The sequence below is a fragment of the Salvelinus alpinus genome, chromosome 34, assembly GCF_045679555.1.
Source record: "Salvelinus alpinus chromosome 34, SLU_Salpinus.1, whole genome shotgun sequence".
Taxonomy (NCBI): Eukaryota; Metazoa; Chordata; class Actinopteri; order Salmoniformes; family Salmonidae; genus Salvelinus; species Salvelinus alpinus.
In genome coordinates this window covers 6708815-6733076 of record NC_092119.1, presented here as the reverse complement: position 1 = coordinate 6733076, position 24262 = coordinate 6708815, and the positions used below count along the sequence as shown (strand labels likewise).

General features: G+C 49.4%; 1 protein-coding gene across 1 annotated transcript in view; it reads left to right on the top strand.

Moving 5' to 3' along the window:
• dnaaf9 (dynein axonemal assembly factor 9) overlaps window positions 1-24262 on the top strand; it is a 126554-nt gene that overhangs the window by 78343 nt on the left and 23949 nt on the right. The window contains exons 25-31 of the mRNA XM_071382351.1: window positions 667-755; window positions 3017-3145; window positions 6919-7044; window positions 10830-11003; window positions 11100-11186; window positions 16712-16818; window positions 23484-23558. Coding sequence (XP_071238452.1) covers window positions 667-755; window positions 3017-3145; window positions 6919-7044; window positions 10830-11003; window positions 11100-11186; window positions 16712-16818; window positions 23484-23558 — 787 coding nt within the window. The remainder of the gene's footprint in view (window positions 1-666; window positions 756-3016; window positions 3146-6918; window positions 7045-10829; window positions 11004-11099; window positions 11187-16711; window positions 16819-23483; window positions 23559-24262) is intronic.

Here is a 24262-nt window from a genome sequence, read left to right as displayed (position 1 = left end):
AATTCTACTTGTTGATAGTCCAGGAGTCTGAGGTACCTGTGTGTTTGTGTTGATAGTCCAGGAGTCTGAGGTACCTGTGTGTTTGTGTTGATAGTCCAGGAGTCTGATGTACCTGTGTGTTTGTGTTGATAGTCCAGGAGTCTGAGGTACCTGTGTGTTTGTGTTGATAGTCCAGGAGTCTGATGTACCTGTGTGTTTGTGTTGATAGTCCAGGAGTCTGATGTACCTGTGTGTTTGTGTTGATAGTCCAGGAGTCTGAGGTACCTGTGTGTTTGTGTTGATAGTCCAGGAGTCTGAGGTACCTGTGTGTTTGTGTTGATAGTCCAGGAGTCTGATGTACCTGTGTGTTTGTGTTGATAGTCCAGGAGTCTGATGTACCTGTGTGTTTGTGTTGATAGTCCAGGAGTCTGATGTACCTGTGTGTTTGTGTTGATAGTCCAGGAGTCTGATGTACCTGTGTGTTTGTGTTGATAGTCCAGGAGTCTGATGTACCTGTGTGTTTGTGTTGATAGTCCAGGAGTCTGATGTACCTGTGTGTTTGTGTTGATAGTCCAGGAGTCTGATGTACCTGTGTGTTTGTGTTGATAGTCCAGGAGTCTGATGTACCTGTGTGTTTGTGTTGATAGTCCAGGAGTCTGATGTACCTGTGTGTTTGTATGATAACAGGTGGTTATAACCATCATCTCTGGACTACCGGGCAGCCACAAGAACAGACTGGTTAACTTCCTGGTCCAGCTGAACAGAGAAGGAGGAAGGTAATACACGTGAATAGGAACTATAACTCTGGCCCACAGTACAGTATGTGTCTGACTGTGGTGTTTCAACTATAACCCTGACCCACTGTGGTGTTCCCCACTGTGGTGTTCCCCACTGTGGTGTTCCCCACTGTGGTGTTCCCCACTGTGGTGTTCCCCACTGTGGTGTTTCAACTATAACCCTGACCCACTGTGGTGTTCCCCACTGTGGTGTTTCAACTATAACCCTGACCCACTGTGGTGTTCCCCACTGTGGTGTTCCCCACTGTGGTGTTCCCCACTGTGGTGTTTCAACTATAACCCTGACCCACTGTGGTGTTCCCCACTGTGGTGTTCCCCACTGTGGTGTTCCCCACTGTGGTGTTCCCCACTGTGGTGTTTCAACTATAACCCTGACCCACTGTGGTGTTCCCCACTGTGGTGTTCCCCACTGTGGTGTTTCAACTATAACCCTGACCCACTGTGGTGTTCCCCACTGTGGTGTTTCAACTATAACCCTGACCCACTGTGGTGTTCCCCACTATGGTGTTCCCCACTGTGGTGTTTCAACTATAACCCTGACCCACTGTGGTGTTCCCCACTGTGGTGTTTCAACTATAACCCTGACCCACTGTGGAGTTCCCCACTGTGGAGTTCCCCACTGTGGTGTTCCCCACTGTGGAGTTCCCCACTGTGGTGTTTCAACTATAACCCTGACCCACTGTGGTGTTCCCCACTGTGGTGTTCCCCACTGTGATGTTTCCCACTGTGGTGTTCCCCACTGTGGAGTTCCCCACTGTGGTGTTCCCCACTGTGATGTTTCCCACTGTGGTGTTTCTCCTGTGTGTGTTGATGTGTAGGCGGGTTGTCTACCGTCCAGGTCCAGACTGCAGTGATGGTGTCTAACTGTAGTGTTTCTCCTGTGTGTGTTGATGTGTAGGCGGGTGGTCTACCGTCCAGGTCCAGACTGCAGTGATGGTGTCTAACTGTAGTGTTTCTCCTGTGTGTGTTGATGTGTAGGCGGGTTGTCTACCGTCCAGGTCCAGACAGCAGTGATGGTGTCTAACTGTAGTGTTTCTCCTGTGTGTGTTGATGTGTAGGCGGGTTGTCTACCGTCCAGGTCCAGACAGCAGTGATGGTGTCTAACTGTAGTGTTTCTCCTGTGTGTGTTGATGTGTAGGCGGGTGGTCTACCGTCCAGACAGCAGTGATGGTGTCTAACTGTAGTGTTTCTCCTGTGTGTGTTGTTGTGTAGGCGGGTGGTATACCGTCCAGACAGCAGTGATGGTGTCTAACTGTAGTGTTTCTCCTGTGTGTGTTGATGTGTAGGCGGGTGGTCTACCGTCCAGGTCCAGACTGCAGTGATGGTGTCTAACTGTAGTGTTTCTCCTGTGTGTGTTGATGTGTAGGCGGGTGGTCTACCGTCCAGGTCCAGACTGCAGTGATGGTGTCTAACTGTAGTGTTTCTCCTGTGTGTGTTGATGTGTAGGCGGGTTGTCTACCGTCCAGGTCCAGACTGCAGTGATGGTGTCTAACTGTAGTGTTTCTCCTGTGTGTGTTGATGTGTAGGCGGGTGGTCTACCGTCCAGGTCCAGACAGCAGTGATGGTGTCTAACTGTAGTGTTTCTCCTGTGTGTGTTGATGTGTAGGCGGGTTGTCTACCGTCCAGGTCCAGACTGCAGTGATGGTGTCTAACTGTAGTGTTTCTCCTGTGTGTGTTGATGTGTAGGCGGGTTGTCTACCGTCCAGGTCCAGACAGCAGTGATGGTGTCTAACTGTAGTGTTTCTCCTGTGTGTGTTGATGTGTAGGTGGGTGGTCTACCGTCCAGGTCCAGACTGCAGTGATGGTGTCTAACTGTAGTGTTTCTCCTGTGTGTGTTGATGTGTAGGCGGGTTGTCTACCGTCCAGGTCCAGACAGCAGTGATGGTGTCTAACTGTAGTGTTTCTCCTGTGTGTGTTGATGTGTAGGCGGGTTGTCTACCGTCCAGGTCCAGACTGCAGTGATGGTGTCTAACTGTAGTGTTTCTCCTGTGTGTGTTGATGTGTAGGCGGGTTGTCTACCGTCCAGGTCCAGACTGCAGTGATGGTGTCTAACTGTAGTGTTTCTCCTGTGTGTGTTGATGTGTAGGCGGGTTGTCTACCGTCCAGGTCCAGACTGCAGTGATGGTGTCTAACTGTAGTGTTTCTCCTGTGTGTGTTGATGTGTAGGCGGGTGGTATACCGTCCAGACTGCAGTGATGGTGTCTAACTGTAGTGTTTCCCCTGTGTGTGTTGATGTGTAGGTGGGTGGTATACCGTCCAGACAGCAGTGATGGTTTCTCCACCTCCCACTTGCAGCGCTACCTGTCCTGCTTCCTGGAGACACAGAGAGCATCTGGAGGGAAGCCCCGCCTACTGCTGCTCATTCCTGGGTATGTACACATTAAGCTGTGTACCGGTCTCTAACATCATCTGTTATAGTAGCATGTAGCTACAGAAGTCAACCAGACAGACAGACCCTCCATTAGCTCTGTTATAGTAGCATGTAGTTACAGAAGTCAACCAGACAGACAGACCCTCCATTAGCTCTGTTATAGTAGCATGTAGTTACAGAAGTCAACCAGACAGACAGACCCTCCATTAGCTCTGTTATAATAGCATGTAGCTACAGAAGTCAACCAGACAGACAGACCCTCCATTAGCTCTGTTATAGTAGCATGTAGTTACAGAAGTCAACCAGACAGACAGACCCTCCATTAGCTCTGTTATAGTAGCATGTAGTTACAGAAGTCAACCAGACAGACAGACCCTCCATTAGCTCTGTTATAGTAGCATGTAGTTACAGAAGTCAACCAGACAGACCCTCCATTAGCTCTGTTATAGTAGCATGTAGTTACAGAAGTCAACCAGACAGACAGACCCTCCATTAGCTCTGTTATAGTAGCATGTAGCTACAGAGGTCAACCAGACAGACCCTCCATTAGCTCTGTTATAGTAGCATGTAGTTACAGAAGTCAACCAGACAGACAGACCCTCCATTAGCTCTGTTATAGTAGCATGTAGTTACAGAAGTCAACCAGACAGACCCTCCATTAGCTCTGTTATAGTAGCATGTAGCTACAGAAGTCAACCAGACAGACAGACCCTCCATTAGCTCTGTTATAGTAGCATGTAGTTACAGAAGTCAACCAGACAGACCCTCCATTAGCTCTGTTATAGTAGCATGTAGCTACAGAAGTCAACCAGACAGACCCTCCATTAGCTCTGTTATAGTAGCATGTAGCTACAGAAGTCAACCAGACAGACCCTCCATTAGCTCTGTTATAGTAGCATGTAGTTACAGAAGTCAACCAGACAGACCCTCCATTAGCTCTGTTATAGTAGCATGTAGCTACAGAAGTCAACCAGACAGACCCTCCATTAGCTGTGTTATAGTAGCATGTAGCTACAGAAGTCAACCAGACAGACCCTCCATTAGCTCTGTTATAGTAGCATGTAGCTACAGAAGTCAACCAGACAGACAGACCCTCCATTAGCTCTGTTATAGTAGCATGTAGTTACAGAAGTCAACCAGACAGACAGACCCTCCATTAGCTCTGTTATAGTAGCATGTAGCTACAGAAGTCAACCAGACAGACCCTCCATTAGCTGTGTTATAGTAGCATGTAGTTACAGAAGTCAACCAGACAGACCCTCCATTAGCTCTGTTATAGTAGCATGTAGTTACAGAAGTCAACCAGACAGACAGACCCTCCATTAGCTGTGTTATAGTAGCATGTAGCTACAGAAGTCAACCAGACAGACAGACCCTCCATTAGCTCTGTTATAATAGCATGTAGCTACAGAAGTCAACCAGACAGACCCTCCATTAGCTCTGTTATAGTAGCATGTAGTTACAGAAGTCAACCAGACAGACCCTCCATTAGCTCTGTTATAGTAGCATGTAGTTACAGAAGTCAACCAGACAGACCCTCCATTAGCTCTGTTATAGTAGCATGTAGTTACAGAAGTCAACCAGACAGACAGACCCTCCATTAGCTGTGTTATAGTAGCATGTAGCTACAGAAGTCAACCAGACAGACAGACCCTCCATTAGCTCTGTTATAGTAGCATGTAGCTACAGAAGTCAACCAGACAGACAGACCCTCCATTAGCTCTGTTATAGTAGCATGTAGTTACAGAAGTCAACCAGACAGACAGACCCTCCATTAGCTCTGTTATAGTAGCATGTAGCTACAGAAGTCAACCAGACAGACCCTCCATTAGCTCTGTTATAGTAGCATGTAGCTACAGAAGTCAACCAGACAGACAGACCCTCCATTAGCTGTGTTATAGTAGCATGTAGTTACAGAAGTCAACCAGACAGACAGACCCTCCATTAGCTCTGTTATAGTAGCATGTAGTTACAGAAGTCAACCAGACAGACCCTCCATTAGCTCTGTTATAGTAGCATGTAGCTACAGAAGTCAACCAGACAGACAGACCCTCCATTAGCTCTGTTATACTAGCATGTAGTTACAGAAGTCAACCAGACAGACCCTCCATTAGCTCTGTTATAGTAGCATGTAGTTACAGAAGTCAACCAGACAGACAGACCCTCCATTAGCTCTGTTATAGTAGCATGTAGCTACAGAAGTCAACCAGACAGACAGACCCTCCATTAGCTCTGTTATAGTAGCATGTAGTTACAGAAGTCAACCAGACAGACCCTCCATTAGCTCTGTTATAGTAGCATGTAGTTACAGAAGTCAACCAGACAGACCCTCCATTAGCTCTGTTATAGTAGCATGTAGCTACAGAAGTCAACCAGACAGACCCTCCATTAGCTCTGTTATAGTAGCATGTAGCTACAGAAGTCAACCAGACAGACCCTCCATTAGCTCTGTTATAGTAGCATGTAGTTACAGAAGTCAACCAGACAGACCCTCCATTAGCTCTGTTATAGTAGCATGTAGTTACAGAAGTCAACCAGACAGACAGACCCTCCATTAGCTCTGTTATAGTAGCATGTAGCTACAGAAGTCAACCAGACAGACAGACCCTCCATTAGCTCTGTTATAGTAGCATGTAGTTACAGAAGTCAACCAGACAGACAGACCCTCCATTAGCTCTGTTATAGTAGCATGTAGTTACAGAAGTCAACCAGACAGACAGACCCTCCATTAGCTCTGTTATAGTAGCATGTAGCTACAGAAGTCAACCAGACAGACAGACCCTCCATTAGCTGTGTTATAGTAGCATGTAGTTACAGAAGTCAACCAGACAGACCCTCCATTAGCTCTGTTATAATAGCATGTAGCTACAGAAGTCAACCAGACAGACCCTCCATTAGCTCTGTTATAGTAGCATGTAGTTACAGAAGTCAACCAGACAGACCCTCCATTAGCTCTGTTATAGTAGCATGTAGTTACAGAAGTCAACCAGACAGACCCTCCATTAGCTGTGTTATAGTAGCATGTAGCTACAGAAGTCAACCAGACAGACAGACCCTCCATTAGCTCTGTTATAGTAGCATGTAGTTACAGAAGTCAACCAGACAGACAGACCCTCCATTAGCTCTGTTATAGTAGCATGTAGTTACAGAAGTCAACCAGACAGACAGACCCTCCATTAGCTCTGTTATAGTAGCATGTAGTTACAGAAGTCAACCAGACAGACAGACCCTCCATTAGCTCTGTTATAGTAGCATGTAGTTACAGAAGTCAACCAGACAGACAGACCCTCCATTAGCTCTGTTATAGTAGCATGTAGTTACAGAAGTCAACCAGACAGACAGACCCTCCATTAGCTCTGTTATAGTAGCATGTAGTTACAGAAGTCAACCAGACAGACCCTCCATTAGCTCTGTTATAGTAGCATGTAGTTACAGAAGTCAACCAGACAGACAGACCCTCCATTAGCTCTGTTATAGTAGCATGTAGCTACAGAAGTCAACCAGACAGACAGACCCTCCATTAGCTGCTGGTGTCACTGATGATCTTTCTGTTTATAATCCACTGGTTAAATCTCTTTTTCCTGTGTCTGTATAGATGTATTAGATGTGACCCAGTCTTAACCCTGACTATCTCTCTGTCTCTATCTCTAGATGTACAGATATATTAGACGTGGCCCAGTCTTAACCCTGACTATCTCTCTGTCTCTGTCTCTAGATGTATTAGACGTGGTCCAGTCTTAACCCTGACTATCTCTCTGTCTCTATCTCTAGATGTACAGATGTATTAGATGTGGTCCAGGCGGTGCTGTCCCATCCAGATGCTGTGGTCCAGGCCTGTTTCACCATCGGGGCGGTCACAGCCTGTGTGGACCCTCTCAGCTCATACATGGAACACAGGTCAGGACACCTTCCACTGGTCACACATGAGCCTGTGTCGGAAATTTCGTCAAAACAGTGATTGTCAAGCAAATAACTGCCGGTCTCACGGTAATTGACCGTTAATTAACATAAACACATTTAGCATCTCCTGGCTTCCACACACATTCTACAAGCCACTGATGCAGACCTTTGAAACATCTACATTTTAAAGAAATTCAAAAAAATCCATTTAATATATCCTACACCTTCACAATAAACCCATTATTTATTTTAGACAGGTCTAAAGAACAGAATAGCATACTCTGAGTTGTCCTAATGTTAGGTCCTGATCTGGCTATGCCAAATGTCTGTGGGCTACACTAGTTCATTTAGCAGACAAGATTTGCTTAGAATTCCGTGGTATTATTTTATATTCTTTTATAGGATGAAGATTACAATTGAAGAAAGCTGAATAACATAGAAAGGATATTTTCTCCAAATGATTTGAGGGATTGTGAACATGCTGCTATTCTGTCTCGATTGGTTAACAAAGAAACAGGTCCTTTAGTTGTTCTATAAACATTGGCCTGATATGTTTAGATTAATACATTGTAAGGCTGCATGATGCGACTCTAATGATGATTTGAAAAAAGTTGCTTGAAAGGCATGAGCTCTGCTTTGTTTTTTTGCGCAGGCTGTACACACTTCATCAGTCTCTCATTCACAATTTGACAAGCACTTGATTATGCCTCGAATTTCACGGTGGCATCCCCTTTGTGACCGTAATGCACCCTAAAAAAATACGTTACTTTTGTGGCCAGTGGCTGTTGTGCCCTTGGCCCGGAGTGCTGCGTCGTGCCCTTGGCCCGGAGTGCTGCGTCGTGCCCTTGGCCCGGAGTGCTGCGTCGTGCCCTTGGCCCGGAGTGCTGCGTCGTGCCCTTGGCCCGGAGTGCTGCGTCGTGCCCTTGGCCCGGAGTGCTGCGTCGTGCCCTTGGCCCGGAGTGCTGCGTCGTGCCCTTGGCCCGGAGTGCTGCGTCGTGCCCTTGGCCCGGAGTGCTGCGTCGTGCCCTTGGCCCGGAGTGCTGCGTCGTGCCCTTGGCCCGGAGTGCTGCGTCGTGCCCTTGGCCCGGAGTGCTGCGTCGTGCCCTTGGCCCGGAGTGCTGCGTCGTGCCCTTGGCCCGGAGTGCTGCCTGCTCCGAAGCACCTCTCACTCACATGGCTCTCCATCATGTGATCAGGTCTTTCTCACAGGCTACAAGTGAAGACAGACACATCAGGGACGCAATATCCAATTCCGAGGTGCATATTCAAGAACTGTCCACATTTACTTTTCGTCAGCCAACAAGATGAGTAGACCTAACGAACAGCGAATGCATTAGCCTATGTCAATCTACTATCCCCCATAGTACAAAAGTTGACCTATTCTGTGTGAGAAATAAATATTCCAGACATAGTCTGGGATAGTTGTGGGATGCAATAGATCCCAAATTATTACAACCACTAGAATAAAACAAACAAACAAAAATTTCCGCAATGTGGCTGACGCAACAGATCAGAACGTTTAGCTGAAAATGTGGATAAACTATTAGGCTATTTCTTCACATTATAAGCGCCGCAATGTGCACAACAGTAGGCTATAAGTGCAAATCTTCCATTAGCGGAAAACACCATTATCATCAGTGACCACAAATGCAATGATGCAGGTAATGCTTTTATTATAAAGGTCAATTTCTATGGTGAAAATGATCTTCCCAAACTTGAAACTCACGCGCTGTGTATGTATATAGTTAGGCTCTACACTCCGTTGTAAAGCAGATTAATGTGCTTAATTTTAAGAAGTTATTTGGCCACTTTAGTTGTGATACAAACCTTATCAAAACATATAGGCCTATGGCCTAGGCTACGTGAGGTATGCGACTATGATTAGAAAAAGTCACACAAAAAAAGGGCTTTGTTTCTTGCCTTGCGCTGGGCATAATTCACAAGTGATAATATATAATTCACAAGTGATGGGCTAATATTGTCACCCATCAGACTATTCTTGATGTAATATTGTCTTGACATATAGTAAATAATATATGTGTGAAATTTGCTTTGATTTAGAATGGACCATTTTCATGCACCTGTATCGAAACAGGGGCAGCTGGGAAAAAAGAAACAATCTATGCACTTAAATAGCGAATGGAGGACGTTTTCTCGTGGTTCATTTTCAGCCTGGTAGGCTATACTCCTGTTGTAAAGAGAAGCAATGTGCTCAATATCAGGAAAGTTGAGAAATAAATATAGTAGACCTAGCCTATAAAAAGCTGATGGGATCCTCCTCTTTTTAATAGAGGCCATCACTCTGTTTTCTAGTGCAATTGCAAAGCCAATAGAAATGTTACACAACATGAGCTCATGGGCTCTCATGAACTGTTTGAATAGATTTTCCAAAACATTTGTTTTGATGTCAGAGGGGTTAGAGGGACAATAGAGTGCTGAGTACCAGGCAGGTAGCAAGTTTGGTAGACTACTAATGACCATCAGCAGCATCAGAGCTGGGAGAAGCCTAATTACCGTGACTAAGCGGTCAGGTGAATTTGACTGCCTTCACGACTGGTGACCGCCGGTGTGGCGGTAATACGGTCACCGCAACAGCTCTAGTCACACCTTTCCTCTTAGAAAACTATACAGCTGCCACGGATCATCACCTCTCCTCTCCACCTCACCCCATCTCACCTCTCCTCACTCCATCTCACCTCTCCTCACCCCATCTCACCTCTCCTCACCCCATCTCACCTTTCCTCACCTCTCCTCACCTTTCCTCACCCCATCTCACCTCTCCTCACCCCATCTCACCTTTCCTCACCCCATCTCACCTCTCCTCACCCCATCTCACCTTTCCTCACCCCATCTCACCTTTCCTCACCCCATCTCACCTCTCCTCACCTCTCCTCACCCCATCTCACCTCTCCTCACCCCATCTCACCTCTCCTCACCCCATCTCACCTCTCCTCACCCCATCTCACCTCTCCTCACCTCTCCTCACCCCATCTCACCTTTCCTCACCTCTCCTCACCCCATCTCACCTCTCCTCACCTCTCCTCACCCCATCTCACCTCTCCTCACCCCATCTCACCTCTCCTCACCCCTCATACAGGTGCGACATAGCATGAGTCAGCGATCAGTCTACAAAAAGAGAACCACTCAAAATAAACGTAAAGTTATGACTAGCTACTGTTCCCTGAAGGAGGGAAATGAGTTACAACATACTATGGGGAGTCACACTCGCCACTTCGGTTGAATCTACAATCACTACTGATGAGGCCAATGAAATCCACACCTCGCTGGAAGCCCCGCCTTCCACAGGTGATAGGAGTGAGGCTCGGATTCATTCCTTAAATTTCTAAAAGATGGCGCCGTACTGCATGGCTGCCGTTTTGCAGACTCCAACCCAATTATTATTTAACTAAATGAATCCGCTATCATTTCTTATAACCAATATAACCGATCCGCAAGGCAATCAAACAAGCGAAATGTCGTTATAGGGACAAAGTGGAGTCGCAATTCAACGGCTCAGACACGAGGCTTATCTGGCAGGGTCTACAGGCAATTACGGACTACAAAAAGAAAACCAGCCACGTCACGGACACCGACGTCACGCTTTCAGACAAACTAAACGTCTTCTTTGCCCGCTTGGAGGATAATACAGTGCCACCGACGTGGCCCGCTACCAAGGCCTGCGGGCCCCCCTCTCCTTCTCTGAGATAAACCCCTCTGTGCCATAACTGATGATATGAAAGTGAGGTAGCCGTTCTGAGTGTATATCTGATTCTACCTTCTAGATTTGTCTTCCCGAAGCTGGTGGAGCAGTGCAGCCAAGGTATAGTGAGTACGATCGTCTTCACTGGACTGGCAGCAGAACAGAAGAACCCGATCCTCCAAACCGTACAGCAGCTGATCCGGTCAGCCAATCCCAGCGCTGTCTTCATCCTGGCAGAGAGAGGAGCTGTTACCAGGTAGATTAGCCTAATGGAGTTTTAACTCATTTCTGTCTTAATCTTTCAGTAATTCTCATGGTTCCTTGCGTAACAATGCATCATTCTCTTCTATAGGAATGAGGATGTGAAGATTATTTTGTCTGAGAGCAGCTTCTCTGAGGCGCAGATGATGAGAGCACGCTACCTGCTCTACCCTGGCTGGTAAGATGATCTCTCCCTCTCTCCTCCACCTCTATCTCTCTTCTCCTTCCCCTCTCTCTCCTTCCCCTCCAACTCTCTCTCCTTCCCCTTGATCTCTCCTCTCCTTCTCTACTTCTCTCCTCTCCTTCTCTTCCACCTCTCTCCCTCTCTTCCACCTCCCTCTCCCTCTCTTCCACCTCTCTGCAGCAATTACAGCTGCAAGTCTCTTGGGGTATGTCTCTATAAGCTTGGCACATCTAGCCACTGGGATTTTTGCCCATTCTTCAAGGCAAAACTGCTCCAGCTCCTTCAAGTTGGATGGGGTCCGCTGGTGTACAGCAATCTTTAAGTCATACCACAGATTCTTAATTGGATTGAGGTCTGGACTTTGACTAGGACATTACAAGACATTTAAATGTTTCCCCTTAAACCACTCAAGTGTTGCTTTAGCAGTATGCTTAGGGTCATTGTCCTGCTGGAAAGTGAACCTCCATCCCAGTCTGAAATCTCTGGAAGATTGAAACAAGTTTCCCTCAAGAATTTCCCTGTATTTAGCGCCATCCATCATTCTTTCAATTCTGACCAGTTTCCCAGTCCCTGCCGAAGAAAAATGGTTGGTGATGGTGTTCTCGGGGTGATGAGAGGTGTTGGGTTTGCGCCAGACATAGCGTTTTACTTGATGGCCAAAAAACTAATTTTTAGTCTCATCTGACCAGAGTACCTTCTTCCATATGTTTGGGGAGTTTCCCATGTTTGCTTATCTTTTTCTTTAAGCAAGGCTTTTTTCTGGCCACTCTTCCGTAAAGCCCAGCTTTGTGGAGTGCACGGCTTAAAGTGGTCCGATCTATAGATACTCCAATCTCCGATGTGGAGCTTTGCACCTCCTTCAGCCTGGTCCTCCTACTGTAGCAGCCCACTACCAGCCTGGTTCCTCCTACTGTAGCAGCCCACTACCAGCCTGGTTCCTCCTACTGTAGCAGCCCACTACCAGCCTGGTCCTCCTACTGTAGCAGCCCACTACCAGCCTGGTCCTCCTACTGTAACAGACCACTACCAGCCTGGTCCTCCTACTGTAGCAGCCCACTACCAGCCTGGTCCTCCTACTGTAGCAGACCACTACCAGCCTGGTTCCTCCTACTGTAGCAGCCCACTACCAGCCTGGTTCCTCCTACTGTAGCAGACCACTACCAGCCTGGTCCTCCTACTGTAACAGACCACTACCAGCCTGGTCCTTCTACTGTAGCAGACCACTACCAGTCTGGTTCCTCCTACTGTAACAGCCCACTACCAGCCTGGTTCCTCCTACTGTAGCAGACCACTACTAGCCTGGTTCCTCCTACTGTAGCAGCCCACTACCAGCCTGGTTCCTCCTACTGTAGCAGACCACTACCAGCCTGGTCCTCCTACTGTAACAGACCACTACCAGCCTGGTCCTTCTACTGTAGCAGACCACTACCAGTCTGGTTCCTCCTACTGTAACAACCCACTACCAGCCTGGTTCCTCCTACTGTAGCAGACCACTACTAGCCTGGTTCCTCCTACTGTAGCAGCCCACTACCAGCCTGGTCCTCCTACTGTAACAGCCCACTACCAGTCTGGTTCCTCCTACTGCAGCAGACCACTACCAGCCTGGTTCCTCCTACTGTAGCAGACCACTACCAGCCTGGTTCCTCCTACTGTAGCAGCCCACTACCAGCCTGGTCCTCCTACTGTAGCAGCCCACTACCAGCCTGGTTCCTCCTACTGTAGCAGACCACTACCAGCCTGGTCCTCCTACTGTAACAGACCACTACCAGCCTGGTCCTCCTACTGTAGCAGCCCACTACCAGCCTGGTTCCTCCTACTGTAGCAGCCCACTACCAGCCTGGTTCCTCCTACTGTAGCAGCCCACTACCAGCCTGGTTCCTCCTACTGTAGCAGACCACTACCAGCCTGGTCCTCCTACTGTAGCAGCCCACTACCAGCCTGGTTCCTCCTACTGTAGCAGCCCACTACCAGCCTGGTTCCTCCTACTGTAGCAGCCCACTACCAGCCTGGTCCTCCTACTGTAGCAGCCCACTACCAGCCTGGTCCTCCTACTGTAGCAGCCCACTACCAGCCTGGTCCTCCTACTGTAACAGCCCACTACCCGCCTGGTCTCCTACTGTAGCAGCCAACTACCAGCCTGGTTCCTCCTACTGTAGCAGACCACTACCAGCCTGGTCCTCTTACTGTAGCAGCCCACTACCAGCCTGGTTCCTCCTACTGTAGCAGACCACTACCAGCCTGGTCCTCCTACTGTAACAGCCCACTACCAGCCTGGTCCTCCTACTGTAGCAGACCACTACCAGCCTGGTTCCTCCTACTGTAGCAGCCCACTACCCGCCTGGTCTCCTACTGTAGCAGCCAACTACCAGCCTGGTTCCTCCTACTGTAGCAGACCACTACCAGCCTGGTTCCTCCTACTGTAGCAGCCCACTACCAGCCTGGTTCCTCCTACTGTAGCAGCCCATTACCAGCCTGGTTCCTCCTACTGTAGCAGCCCATTACCAGCCTGGTTCCTCCTACTGTAGCAGCCCACTACCAGCCTGGTCCTCCTACTGTAGCAGACCACTACCAGCCTGGTCCTCCTACTGTAGCAGACCACTACCAGCCTGGTTCCTCCTACTGTAGCAGCCCACTACCAGCCTGGTCCTCCTACTGTAGCAGCCCACTACCAGCCTGGTTCCTCCTACTGTAGCAGCCCACTACCAGCCTGGTTCCTCCTACTGTAGCAGCCCACTACCAGCCTGGTCCTCCTACTGTAGCAGACCACTACCAGCCTGGTCCTCCTACTGTAGCAGCCCACTACCAGCCTGGTTCCTCCTACTGTAGCAGCCCACTACCAGCCTGGTTCCTCCTACTGTAGCAGCCCACTACCAGCCTGGTTCCTCCTACTGTAGCAGCCCACTACCAGCCTGGTTCCTCCTACTGTAGCAGACCACTACCAGCCTGGTTCCTCCTACTGTAACAGCCCACTACCAGCCTGGTTCCTCCTACTGTAGCAGCCCACTACCAGCCTGGTTCCTCCTACTGTAGCAGCCCACTACCAGCCTGGTTCCTCCTACTGTAGCAGACCACTACCAGCCTGGTCCTCCTACTGTAGCAGCCCACTACCAGCCTGGTTCCTCCTACTGTAGCAGCCCACTACCAGCCTGGTTCCTCCTACTGTAGCAGCCCACTACCAGCCTGGTCCTCCTACTGTAGCAGCCCACTACCAGCCTGGTCCTCCTACTGTAGCAGCCCACTACCAGCCTGGTCCTCCTACTGTAACAGCCCACTACCCGCCTGGTCTCCTACTGTAGCAGCCAACTACCAGCCTGGTTCCTCCTACTGTAGCAGACCACTACCAGCCTGGTCCTCTTACTGTAGCAGCCCACTACCAGCCTGGTTCCTCCTACTGTAGCAGACCACTACCAGCCTGGTCCTCCTACTGTAACAGCCCACTACCAGCCTGGTCCTCCTACTGTAGCAGACCACTACCAGCCTGGTTCCTCCTACTGTAGCAGCCCACTACCCGCCTGGTCTCCTACTGTAGCAGCCAACTACCAGCCTGGTTCCTCCTACTGTAGCAGACCACTACCAGCCTGGTTCCTCCTACTGTAGCAGCCCACTACCAGCCTGGTTCCTCCTACTGTAGCAGCCCATTACCAGCCTGGTTCCTCCTACTGTAGCAGCCCATTACCAGCCTGGTTCCTCCTACTGTAGCAGCCCACTACCAGCCTGGTCCTCCTACTGTAGCAGACCACTACCAGCCTGGTCCTCCTACTGTAGCAGACCACTACCAGCCTGGTTCCTCCTACTGTAGCAGCCCACTACCAGCCTGGTCCTCCTACTGTAGCAGCCCACTACCAGCCTGGTTCCTCCTACTGTAGCAGCCCACTACCAGCCTGGTTCCTCCTACTGTAGCAGCCCACTACCAGCCTGGTCCTCCTACTGTAGCAGACCACTACCAGCCTGGTCCTCCTACTGTAGCAGCCCACTACCAGCCTGGTTCCTCCTACTGTAGCAGCCCACTACCAGCCTGGTTCCTCCTACTGTAGCAGCCCACTACCAGCCTGGTTCCTCCTACTGTAGCAGCCCACTACCAGCCTGGTTCCTCCTACTGTAGCAGACCACTACCAGCCTGGTTCCTCCTACTGTAACAGCCCACTACCAGCCTGGTCCTCCTACTGTAGCAGACCACTACCAGCCTGGTCCTCCTACTGTAGCAGCCCACTACCAGCCTGGTTCCTCCTACTGTAGCAGCCCACTACCAGCCTGGTTCCTCCTACTGTAGCAGACCACTACCAGCCTGGTCTCCTACTGTAGCAGCCCACTACCAGCCTGGTTCCTCCTACTGTAGCAGACCACTACCAGCCTGGTTCCTCCTACTGTAGCAGACCACTACCAGCCTGGTTCCTCCTACTGTAGCAGACCACTACCAGCCTGGTTCCTCCTACTGTAGCAGCCCACTACCAGCCTGGTTCCTCCTACTGTAGCAGACCACTACCAGCCTGGTTCCTCCTACTGTAGCAGCCCACTACCAGCCTGGTCCTCCTACTGTAGCAGCCCACTACCAGCCTGGTTCCTCCTACTATAGCAGCCCACTACCAGCCTGGATCCTCCTACTGTAGCAGCCCACTACCAGCCTGGTCTCCTACTGTAGCAGCCCACTACCAGCCTGGTTCCTCCTACTGTAGCAGCCCACTACCAGCCTGGATCCTCCTACTGTAGCAGCCCACTACCAGCCTGGTCTCCTACTGTAGCAGCCCACTACCAGCCTGGTTCCTCCTACTGTAGCAGACCACTACCAGCCTGGTTCCTCCTACTGTAGCAGACCACTACCAGCCTGGTCCTCCTACTGTAGCAGACCACTACCAGCCTGGTTCCTCCTACTGTAGCAGCCCACTACCAGCCTGGTCCTCCTACTGTAGCAGCCCACTACCAGCCTGGTCCTCCTACTGTAGCAGCCCACTACCAGCCTGGTCCTCCTACTGTAGCAGCCCACTACCAGCCTGGTCCTCCTACTGTAGCAGCCCACTACCAGCCTGGTCCTCCTACTGTAGCAGCCCACTACCAGCCTGGTCCTCCTACTGTAGCAGCCCACTACCAGCCTGGTCCTCCTACTGTAGCAGCCCACTACCAGCCTGGTCCTCCTACTGTAGCAGACCACTACCAGCCTGGTCCTCCTACTGTAGCAGCCCACTACCAGCCTGGTTCCTCCTACTGTAGCAGCCCACTACCAGCCTGGTCCTCCTACTGTAGCAGCCCACTACCAGCCTGGTTCCTCCTACTGTAACAGACCACTACCAGCCTGGTTCCTCCTACTGTAGCAGCCCACTACCAAGCTGTTAGCCAGGCGGTTGCTATGTACACAGACTGGCTGGGCTCTCTACCTCTGGACCAGTCCATTTATACACCGTATGACACCTCAGTGGTGACTTTGCCTCATTAGAACTGGTTCTAACAGCAGCTTAGAAAACACAGGGTATCTACTCTATGCAACATGCATGAATGGCCGTCACAAGGTTTGACGTCTGTTTCAGGTGTAAAGGCCAGTTCAGCAGTGGCTGTGGGTCCCTGTCTCTGGTCCAGCAGTATGTGATGTTCAACCTTCCCCTGGAGAGACCTCTGTTTCTGAAACACTGTAAAGGTAAGAACCCCCCTAATAATTACATCAGTCAATCAAGTGGAACACCTTTCTCTCCTAATATGGAGAGCACCAAGAGAGTCTGAGTTGCCATGACATGGCACATGTTCCTAAAACATTTACAGTACAATAGAATTGGAATGATTTAATTATATCAAATCAAATGTAGACCTTACTGTCAAATGCTTACTTACAAGCCTTTTACCAACAATGCAGAGGTAAAAATTAAGAAAGTCAATAACAATAATGACACCATAGACTAGATGTACCAGTCCTACCATGTCAATAACAATAATGACACCATAGACTAGATGTACCAGTCCTACCATGTCAATAACAATAATGACACCATAGACTAGATGTACCAGTCCTACCATGTCAATAACAATAATGACACCATAGACTAGATGTACCAGTCCTACCATGTCAATAACAATAATGACACCATAGACTAGATGTACCAGTCCTACCATGTCAATAACAATAATGACACCATAGACTAGATGTACCAGTCCTACCATGTCAATAACAATAATGACACCATAGACTAGATGTACCAGTCCTACCATGTCAATAACAATAATGACACCATAGACTAGATGTACCAGTCCTACCATGTCAATAACAATAATGACACCATAGACTAGATGTACCAGTCCTACCATGTCAATAACAGTAATGACACCATAGACTAGGTGTACCAGTCCTACCATGTCAATAACAATAATGACACCATAGACTAGATGTACCAGTCCTACCATGTCAATAACAATAATGACACCATAGACTAGATGTACCAGTCCTACCATGTCAATAACAATAATGACACCATAGACTAGATGTACCAGTCCTACCATGTCAATAACAATAATGACACCATAGACTAGATGTACCAGGCCTACCATGTCAATAACAATAATGACACCATAGACTAGATGTACCAGTCCTACCATGTCAATAACAGTAATGACACCATAGACTAGATGTACCAGTCCTACCATGTCAATAACAATAATGACACCATAGACTAGATGTACCAGTCCTACCATGTCAATAACAATAATGACACCATAGACTAGATGTACCAGTCCTACCATGTCAATAACAGTAATGACACCATAGACTAGATGTACCAGTCCTACCATGTCAATAACATAATAATGTGTGTGTGTGTGTGTGTATTTGAGCGTATGTAGTGTGTGTGTGTGAGCGTGTGTGTGTGTGTGAGCGTATGTAGTGTGTGTGTGTATTGTGTGTGTGTGATTGTATGTAGGTTGTGTCAGGGCGTATAGAGCCAGTGCAAGAATGTCATTCAATCAAAACAGGGGTCAATGTTAGCAGTCCGAGTAGCCATTACCTGTTCAGCAGTCTAATAGCTTGGGGGTAGAAGCTGTTCAGCAGCCTAATGGTTTGGGGGTAGAAGCTGTTCAGCAGTCTAATGGTTTGGGGGTAGAAGCTGTTCAGCAGTCTGATGGCTTGGGGGTAGAAGCTGTTCAGCAGTCTGATGGTTTGGGGGTAGAAGCTGTTCAGCAGTCTGATGGTTTGGGGGTAGAAGCTGTTCAGCAGCCTGATGGCTTGGGGGTAGAAGCTGTTCAGCAGTCTAATGGCTTGGTGGTAGAAGCTGTTCAGCAGTCTAATGGTTTGGGGGTAGAAGCTGTTCAGTAGTCTAATGGCTTGGGGGTAGAAGCTGTTCAGCAGTCTAATGGCTTGGGGGTAGAAGCTGTTCAGCAGTCTAATGGCTTGGGGGTAGAAGCTGTTCAGCAGTCTAATGGCTTGGGGGTAGAAGCTGTTCAGGAGTCTAATGGTTTGGGGGTAGAAGCTGTTCAGCAGTCTAATGGTTTGGGGGTAGAAGCTGTTCAGCAGTCTGATGGTTTGGGGGTAGAAGCTGTTCAGCAGTCTAATGGTTTGGGGGTAGAAGCTGTTCAGCAGTCTAATGGTTTGGGGGTAGAAGCTGTTCAGCAGTCTGATGGTTTGGGGGTAGAAGCTGTTCAGCAGTCTGATGGTTTGGGGGTAGAAGCTGTTCAGCAGTCTAATGGTTTGGGGGTAGAAGCTGTTCAGCAGTCTGATGGCTTGGGGGTAGAAGCTGTTCAGCAGTCTGATGGTTTGGGGGTAGAAGCTGTTCAGCAGTCTGATGGTTTGGGGGTAGAAGCTGTTCAGCAGTCTAATGGCTTGGGGGGTAGAAGCTGTTCAGCAGTCTGATGGTTTGGGGGTAGAAGCTGTTCAGCAGTCTAATGGCTTGGGGGGTAGAAGCTGTTCAGCAGTCTAATGGCTTGGGGGTAGAAGCTGTTCAGCAGTCTGATGGTTTGGGGGTAGAAGCTGTTCAGCAGTCTAATGGCTTGGGGGGTAGAAGCTGTTCAGCAGTCTGATGGTTTGGGGGTAGAAGCTGTTCAGCAGTCTAATGGCTTGGGGGTAGAAGCTGTTCAGCAGTCTTATGGTTTGGGGGTAGAAGCTGTTCAGCAGTCTAATGGCTTGGGGGTAGAAGCTGTTCAGCAGTCTGATGGTTTGGGGGTAGAAGCTGTTCAGGAGTCTAATGACTTGGGGGTAGAAGCTGTTCAGGAGTCTAATGGCTTGGGGGTAGAAGCTGTTCAGCAGTCTAATGGATTGGGGGTAGAAGCTGTTCAGGAGTCTAATGGTTTGGGGGTAGAAGCTGTTCAGCAGTCTGATGGCTTGGGGGTAGAAGCTGTTCAGCAGTCTGATGGTTTGGGGGTAGAAGCTGTTCAGGAGTCTAATGGCTTGGGGGTAGAAGCTGTTCAGCAGTCTGATGGTTTGGGGGTAGAAGCTGTTCAGGAGTCTTATGGTTTGGGGGTAGAAGCTGTTCAGCAGTCTGATGGTTTGGGGGTAGAAGCTGTTCAGGGGTATAATGGTTTGGGGGTAGAAGCTGTTCAGGAGTCTAATGGTTTGGGGGTAGAAGCTGTTCAGCAGTCTGATGGTTTGGGGGTAGAAGCTGTTCAGGAGTCTAATGGTTTGGGGGTAGAAGCTGTTCAGGAGTCTAATGGTTTGGGGGTAGAAGCTGTTCAGGAGTCTGATGGTTTGGGGGTAGAAGCTGTTCAGCAGTCTAATGGCTTGGGGGTAGAAGCTGTTCAGCAGTCTAATGGATTGGGGGTAGAAGCTGTTCAGCAGTCTGATGGCTTGGGCGTAGAAGCTGTTCAGCAGTCTAATGGCTTGGGGGTAGAAGCTGTTCAGCAGTCTGATGGCTTGGGGGTAGAAGCTGTTCAGCAGTCTAATGGTTTGGGGGTAGAAGCTGTTCAGGAGTCTGATGGTTTGGGGGTAGAAGCTGTTCAGGAGTCTAATGACTTGGGGGTAGAAGCTGTTCAGCAGTCTAATGGCTTGGGGGTAGAAGCTGTTCAGCAGTCTAATGGATTGGGGGTAGAAGCTGTTCAGCAGTCTGATGGCTTGGGGGTAGAAGCTGTTCAGCAGTCTAATGGCTTGGGGGTAGAAGCTGTTCAGCAGTCTGATGGCTTGGGGGTAGAAGCTGTTCAGGAGTCTTATGGCTTGGGGGGGTAGAAGCTGTTCAGCAGTCTAATGGCTTGGGGGTAGAAGCTGTTCAGCAGTCTGATGGCTTGGGGGTAGAAGCTGTTCAGCAGTCTGATGGCTTGGGGGTAGAAGCTGTTCAGCAGTCTGATGGCTTTGGGGTAGAAGCTGTTCAGCAGTCTGATGGCTTGGGGGTAGAAGCTGTTGAGCAGTCTAATGGCTTGGGGGTAGAAGCTGTTCAGCAGTCTAATGGCTTGGGGGTAGAAGCTGTTCAGCAGTCTGATGACTTGGGGGTAGAAGCTGTTCAGCAGTCTGATGACTTGGGGGTAGAAGCTGTTCAGCAGTCTGATGACTTGGGGGTGACCCGTTCCTGTAGGTTCATGCTCTACAACATTCGCAGAGTACGACCCTGCCTCACACAGGAAGCGGTGCAGGTCCTAATCCAGGCACTTGTCATCTCCCGTCTGGATTACTGCAACTCGCTGTTGGCTGGGCTCCCTGCCTGTGCCATTAAACCCCTACAACTCATCCAGAACGCCGCAGCCCGTCTGGTGTTCAACCTTCCCAAGTTCTCTCACGTCACCCCGCTCCTCCGCTCTCTCCACTGGCTTCCAGTTGAAGCTCGCATCCGCTACAAGACCATGGTGCTTGCCTACGGAGCTGTGAGGGGAACGGCACCTCCGTACCTTCAGGCTCTGATCAGGCCCTACACCCAAACAAGGGCACTGCGTTCATCCACCTCTGGCCTGCTCGCCTCCCTACCTCTGGGGAAGTACAGTTCCCGCTCAGCCCAGTCAAAACTGTTCGCTGCTCTGGCACCCCAATGGTGGAACAAACTCCCTCACGACGCCAGGTCAGCGGAGTCAATCACCACCTTCCGGAGACACCTGAAACCCCACCTCTTTAAGGAATACCTAGGATAGGATAAAGTAATCCCTCTAACCCCCCCCCTTAAAAGAGTTAGATGCACTATTGTAAAGTGGTTGTTCCACTGGATATCATAAGGTGAATGCACCAATTTGTAAGTCGCTCTGGATAAGAGCGTCTGCTAAATGACTTAAATGTAAATGTAAATGTTAAGCAGTCTGATGACTTGGGGGTAGAAGCTGTTCAGCAGCCTAATGGTTTGGGGGTAGAAGCTGTTCAGCAGTCTAATGGTTTGGGGGTAGAAGCTGTTCAGCAGTCTAATGGCTTGGGGGTAGAAGGTGTTCAGCAGTCTAATGGTTTGTGGGTAGAAGCTGTTCAGCAGTCTAATGGCTTGGGGGTAGAAGCTGTTCAGCAGTCTAATGGCTTGGGGGTAGAAGCTGTTCAGGAGTCTAATGGCTTGGGGGTAGAAGCTGTTCAGCAGTCTGATGGCTTGGGGGTAGAAGCTGTTCAGCAGTCTAATGGCTTGGGGGTAGAAGCTGTTCAGGAGTCTAATGGCTTTGGGGTAGAAGCTGTTCAGCAGTCTGATGGTTTGGGGGTAGAAGCTGTTCAGCAGTCTAATGGCTTGGGGGTAGAAGCTGTTCAACAGTCTAATGACTTGGGGGTAGAAGCTGTTCAGGAGTCTAATGACTTGCGGGTAGAAGCTGTTCAGGAGTCTAATGGCTTGGGGGTAGAAGCTGTTCAGCAGTCTAATGGTTTGGGGGTAGAAGCTGTTCAGCAGTCTGATGGCTTGGGGGTAGAAGCTGTTCAACAGTCTAATGACTTGGGGGTAGACGCTGTTCAGCAGTCTAATGGTTTGGGGGTAGAAGCTGTTCAGGAGTCTAATGGCTTGGGGGTAGAAGCTGTTCAGGAGTCTAATGGTTTTGGGGTAGAAGCTGTTCAACAGTCTAATGACTTGGGGGTAGACGCTGTTCAGCAGTCTAATGGTTTGGGGGTAGAAGCTGTTCAGGAGTCTAATGGCTTGGGGGTAGAAGCTGTTCAGCAGTCTAATGACTTGGGGGTAGAAGCTGTTCAGCAGTCTGATGGCTTGGGGGTAGAAGCTGTTCAGCAGTCTGATGACTTGGGGGTGACCCGTTCCTGTAGGTTCATGCTCTACAACATTCGCAGAGTACGACCCTGCCTCACACAGGAAGCGGTGCAGGTCCTAATCCAGGCACTTGTCATCTCCCGTCTGGATTACTGCAACTCGCTGTTGGCTGGGCTCCCTGCCTGTGCCATTAAACCCCTACAACTCATCCAGAACGCCGCAGCCCGTCTGGTGTTCAACCTTCCCAAGTTCTCTCACGTCACCCCGCTCCTCCGCTCTCTCCACTGGCTTCCAGTTGAAGCTCGCATCCGCTACAAGACCATGGTGCTTGCCTACGGAGCTGTGAGGGGAACGGCACCTCCGTACTTTCAGGCTCTGATCAGGCCCTACACCCAAACAAGGGCACTGCGTTCATCCACCTCTGGCCTGCTCGCCTCCCTACCTCTGGGGAAGTACAGTTCCCGCTCAGCCCAGTCAAAACTGTTCGCTGCTCTGGCACCCCAATGGTGGAACAAACTCCCTCACGACGCCAGGTCAGCGGAGTCAATCACCACCTTCCGGAGACACCTGAAACCCCACCTCTTTAAGGAATACCTAGGATAGGATAAAGTAATCCCTCTAACCCCCCCCCCCCCCCCCCCCCTTAAAAGAGTTAGATGCACTATTGTAAAGTGGTTGTTCCACTGGATATCATAAGGTGAATGCACCAATTTGTAAGTCGCTCTGGATAAGAGCGTCTGCTAAATGACTTAAATGTAAATGTTAAGCAGTCTGATGACTTGGGGGTAGAAGCTGTTCAGCAGTCTAATGACTTGGGGCTGGAAGCTGTTCAGCAGTCTGATTGCTTGGGGGTAGAAGCTGTTAAGGAGCCTTTTGGTCCAAGACTTGGCGCTCCGGTATCGCTTGCCGTGCGGTAGCAGAGAGAACAGTCTATGACTTGGGTGGTCTTTGACAATTTTTAGGGTCTTCCTCTGACACCGCCTAGTATAGAGGTCTTGGATGGCAGGAAGCTTGGCCCCAGTGATGTACTGGACCGTACGTACTACCCTCTGTAGCGCCTTACGGTCAGAGGCCGAGCAGTAGCCGTACCAGGCGGTGATGCAACCAGTCAAGATGCTCTCAATGGTGCAGCTGTATACCTTTTTGAGGATCTATATAATGTACAGTACAATGCTTAACCATGTATATTATACAGTATAATATTTTATACAGTTGAATATCCTACCAGTCTCTCTCTGCCCCCTAGCCTTCAAGTCAGCTCTGAGACCAAACCCTTTCAGAGGAAACGTCTACAACATCTGTGGGAAGGTCCTCTTCTCTGGTAGGGTTTCTCTGTTATTCTCACTCACTGACAATATACACAACATCACTCTGTACAATGATGGGGATGATTGAGTAGAAATGTTTAGTTGTACTACTTATCAATAATCATACAAGTATTATTTGAGATGTCTTCTGCCTTGTGTTGTAATACTAAATGAATGTCAACATTTAACCTGTACTTGCATTCCCAGTTGTGAGTATTATTTCGATAAAGGTTTGTCCTCAAGGCAGGGAGCGCCAGCTGATGGTAGGAAACTGAGCTCCTTCACTCTCCACTGGTTTAGTTTGGTTGAGTAGTTTCTCCTCACTTTATTCATACAGACGTTTATGTGGCGTTGTTGAATGAGGAGAGAGTGCAGAATGAAGAGAGTGCAGAATGAAGAGAGTGCAGAATGAAGAGAGTGCAGATGTCTGAGAGTGCAGAGGTCTGAGAGTGCAGGAGGTCTGAGAGTGCAGAGGTCTGAGAGTGCAGGAGGTCTGAGAGTGCAGAATGAAGAGAGTGCAGAGGTCTGAGAGTGCAGGAGGTCTGAGAGTGCAGAGGTCTGAGAGTGCAGGAGGTCTGAGAGTGCAGGAGGTCTGAGAGTGCAGAGGTCTGAGAGTGCAGAGGTCTGAGAGTGCAGGAGGTCTGAGAGTGCAGGAGGTCTGAGAGTGCAGGAGGTCTGAGAGTGCAGGAGGTCTGAGAGTGCAGGAGGTCTGAGAGTG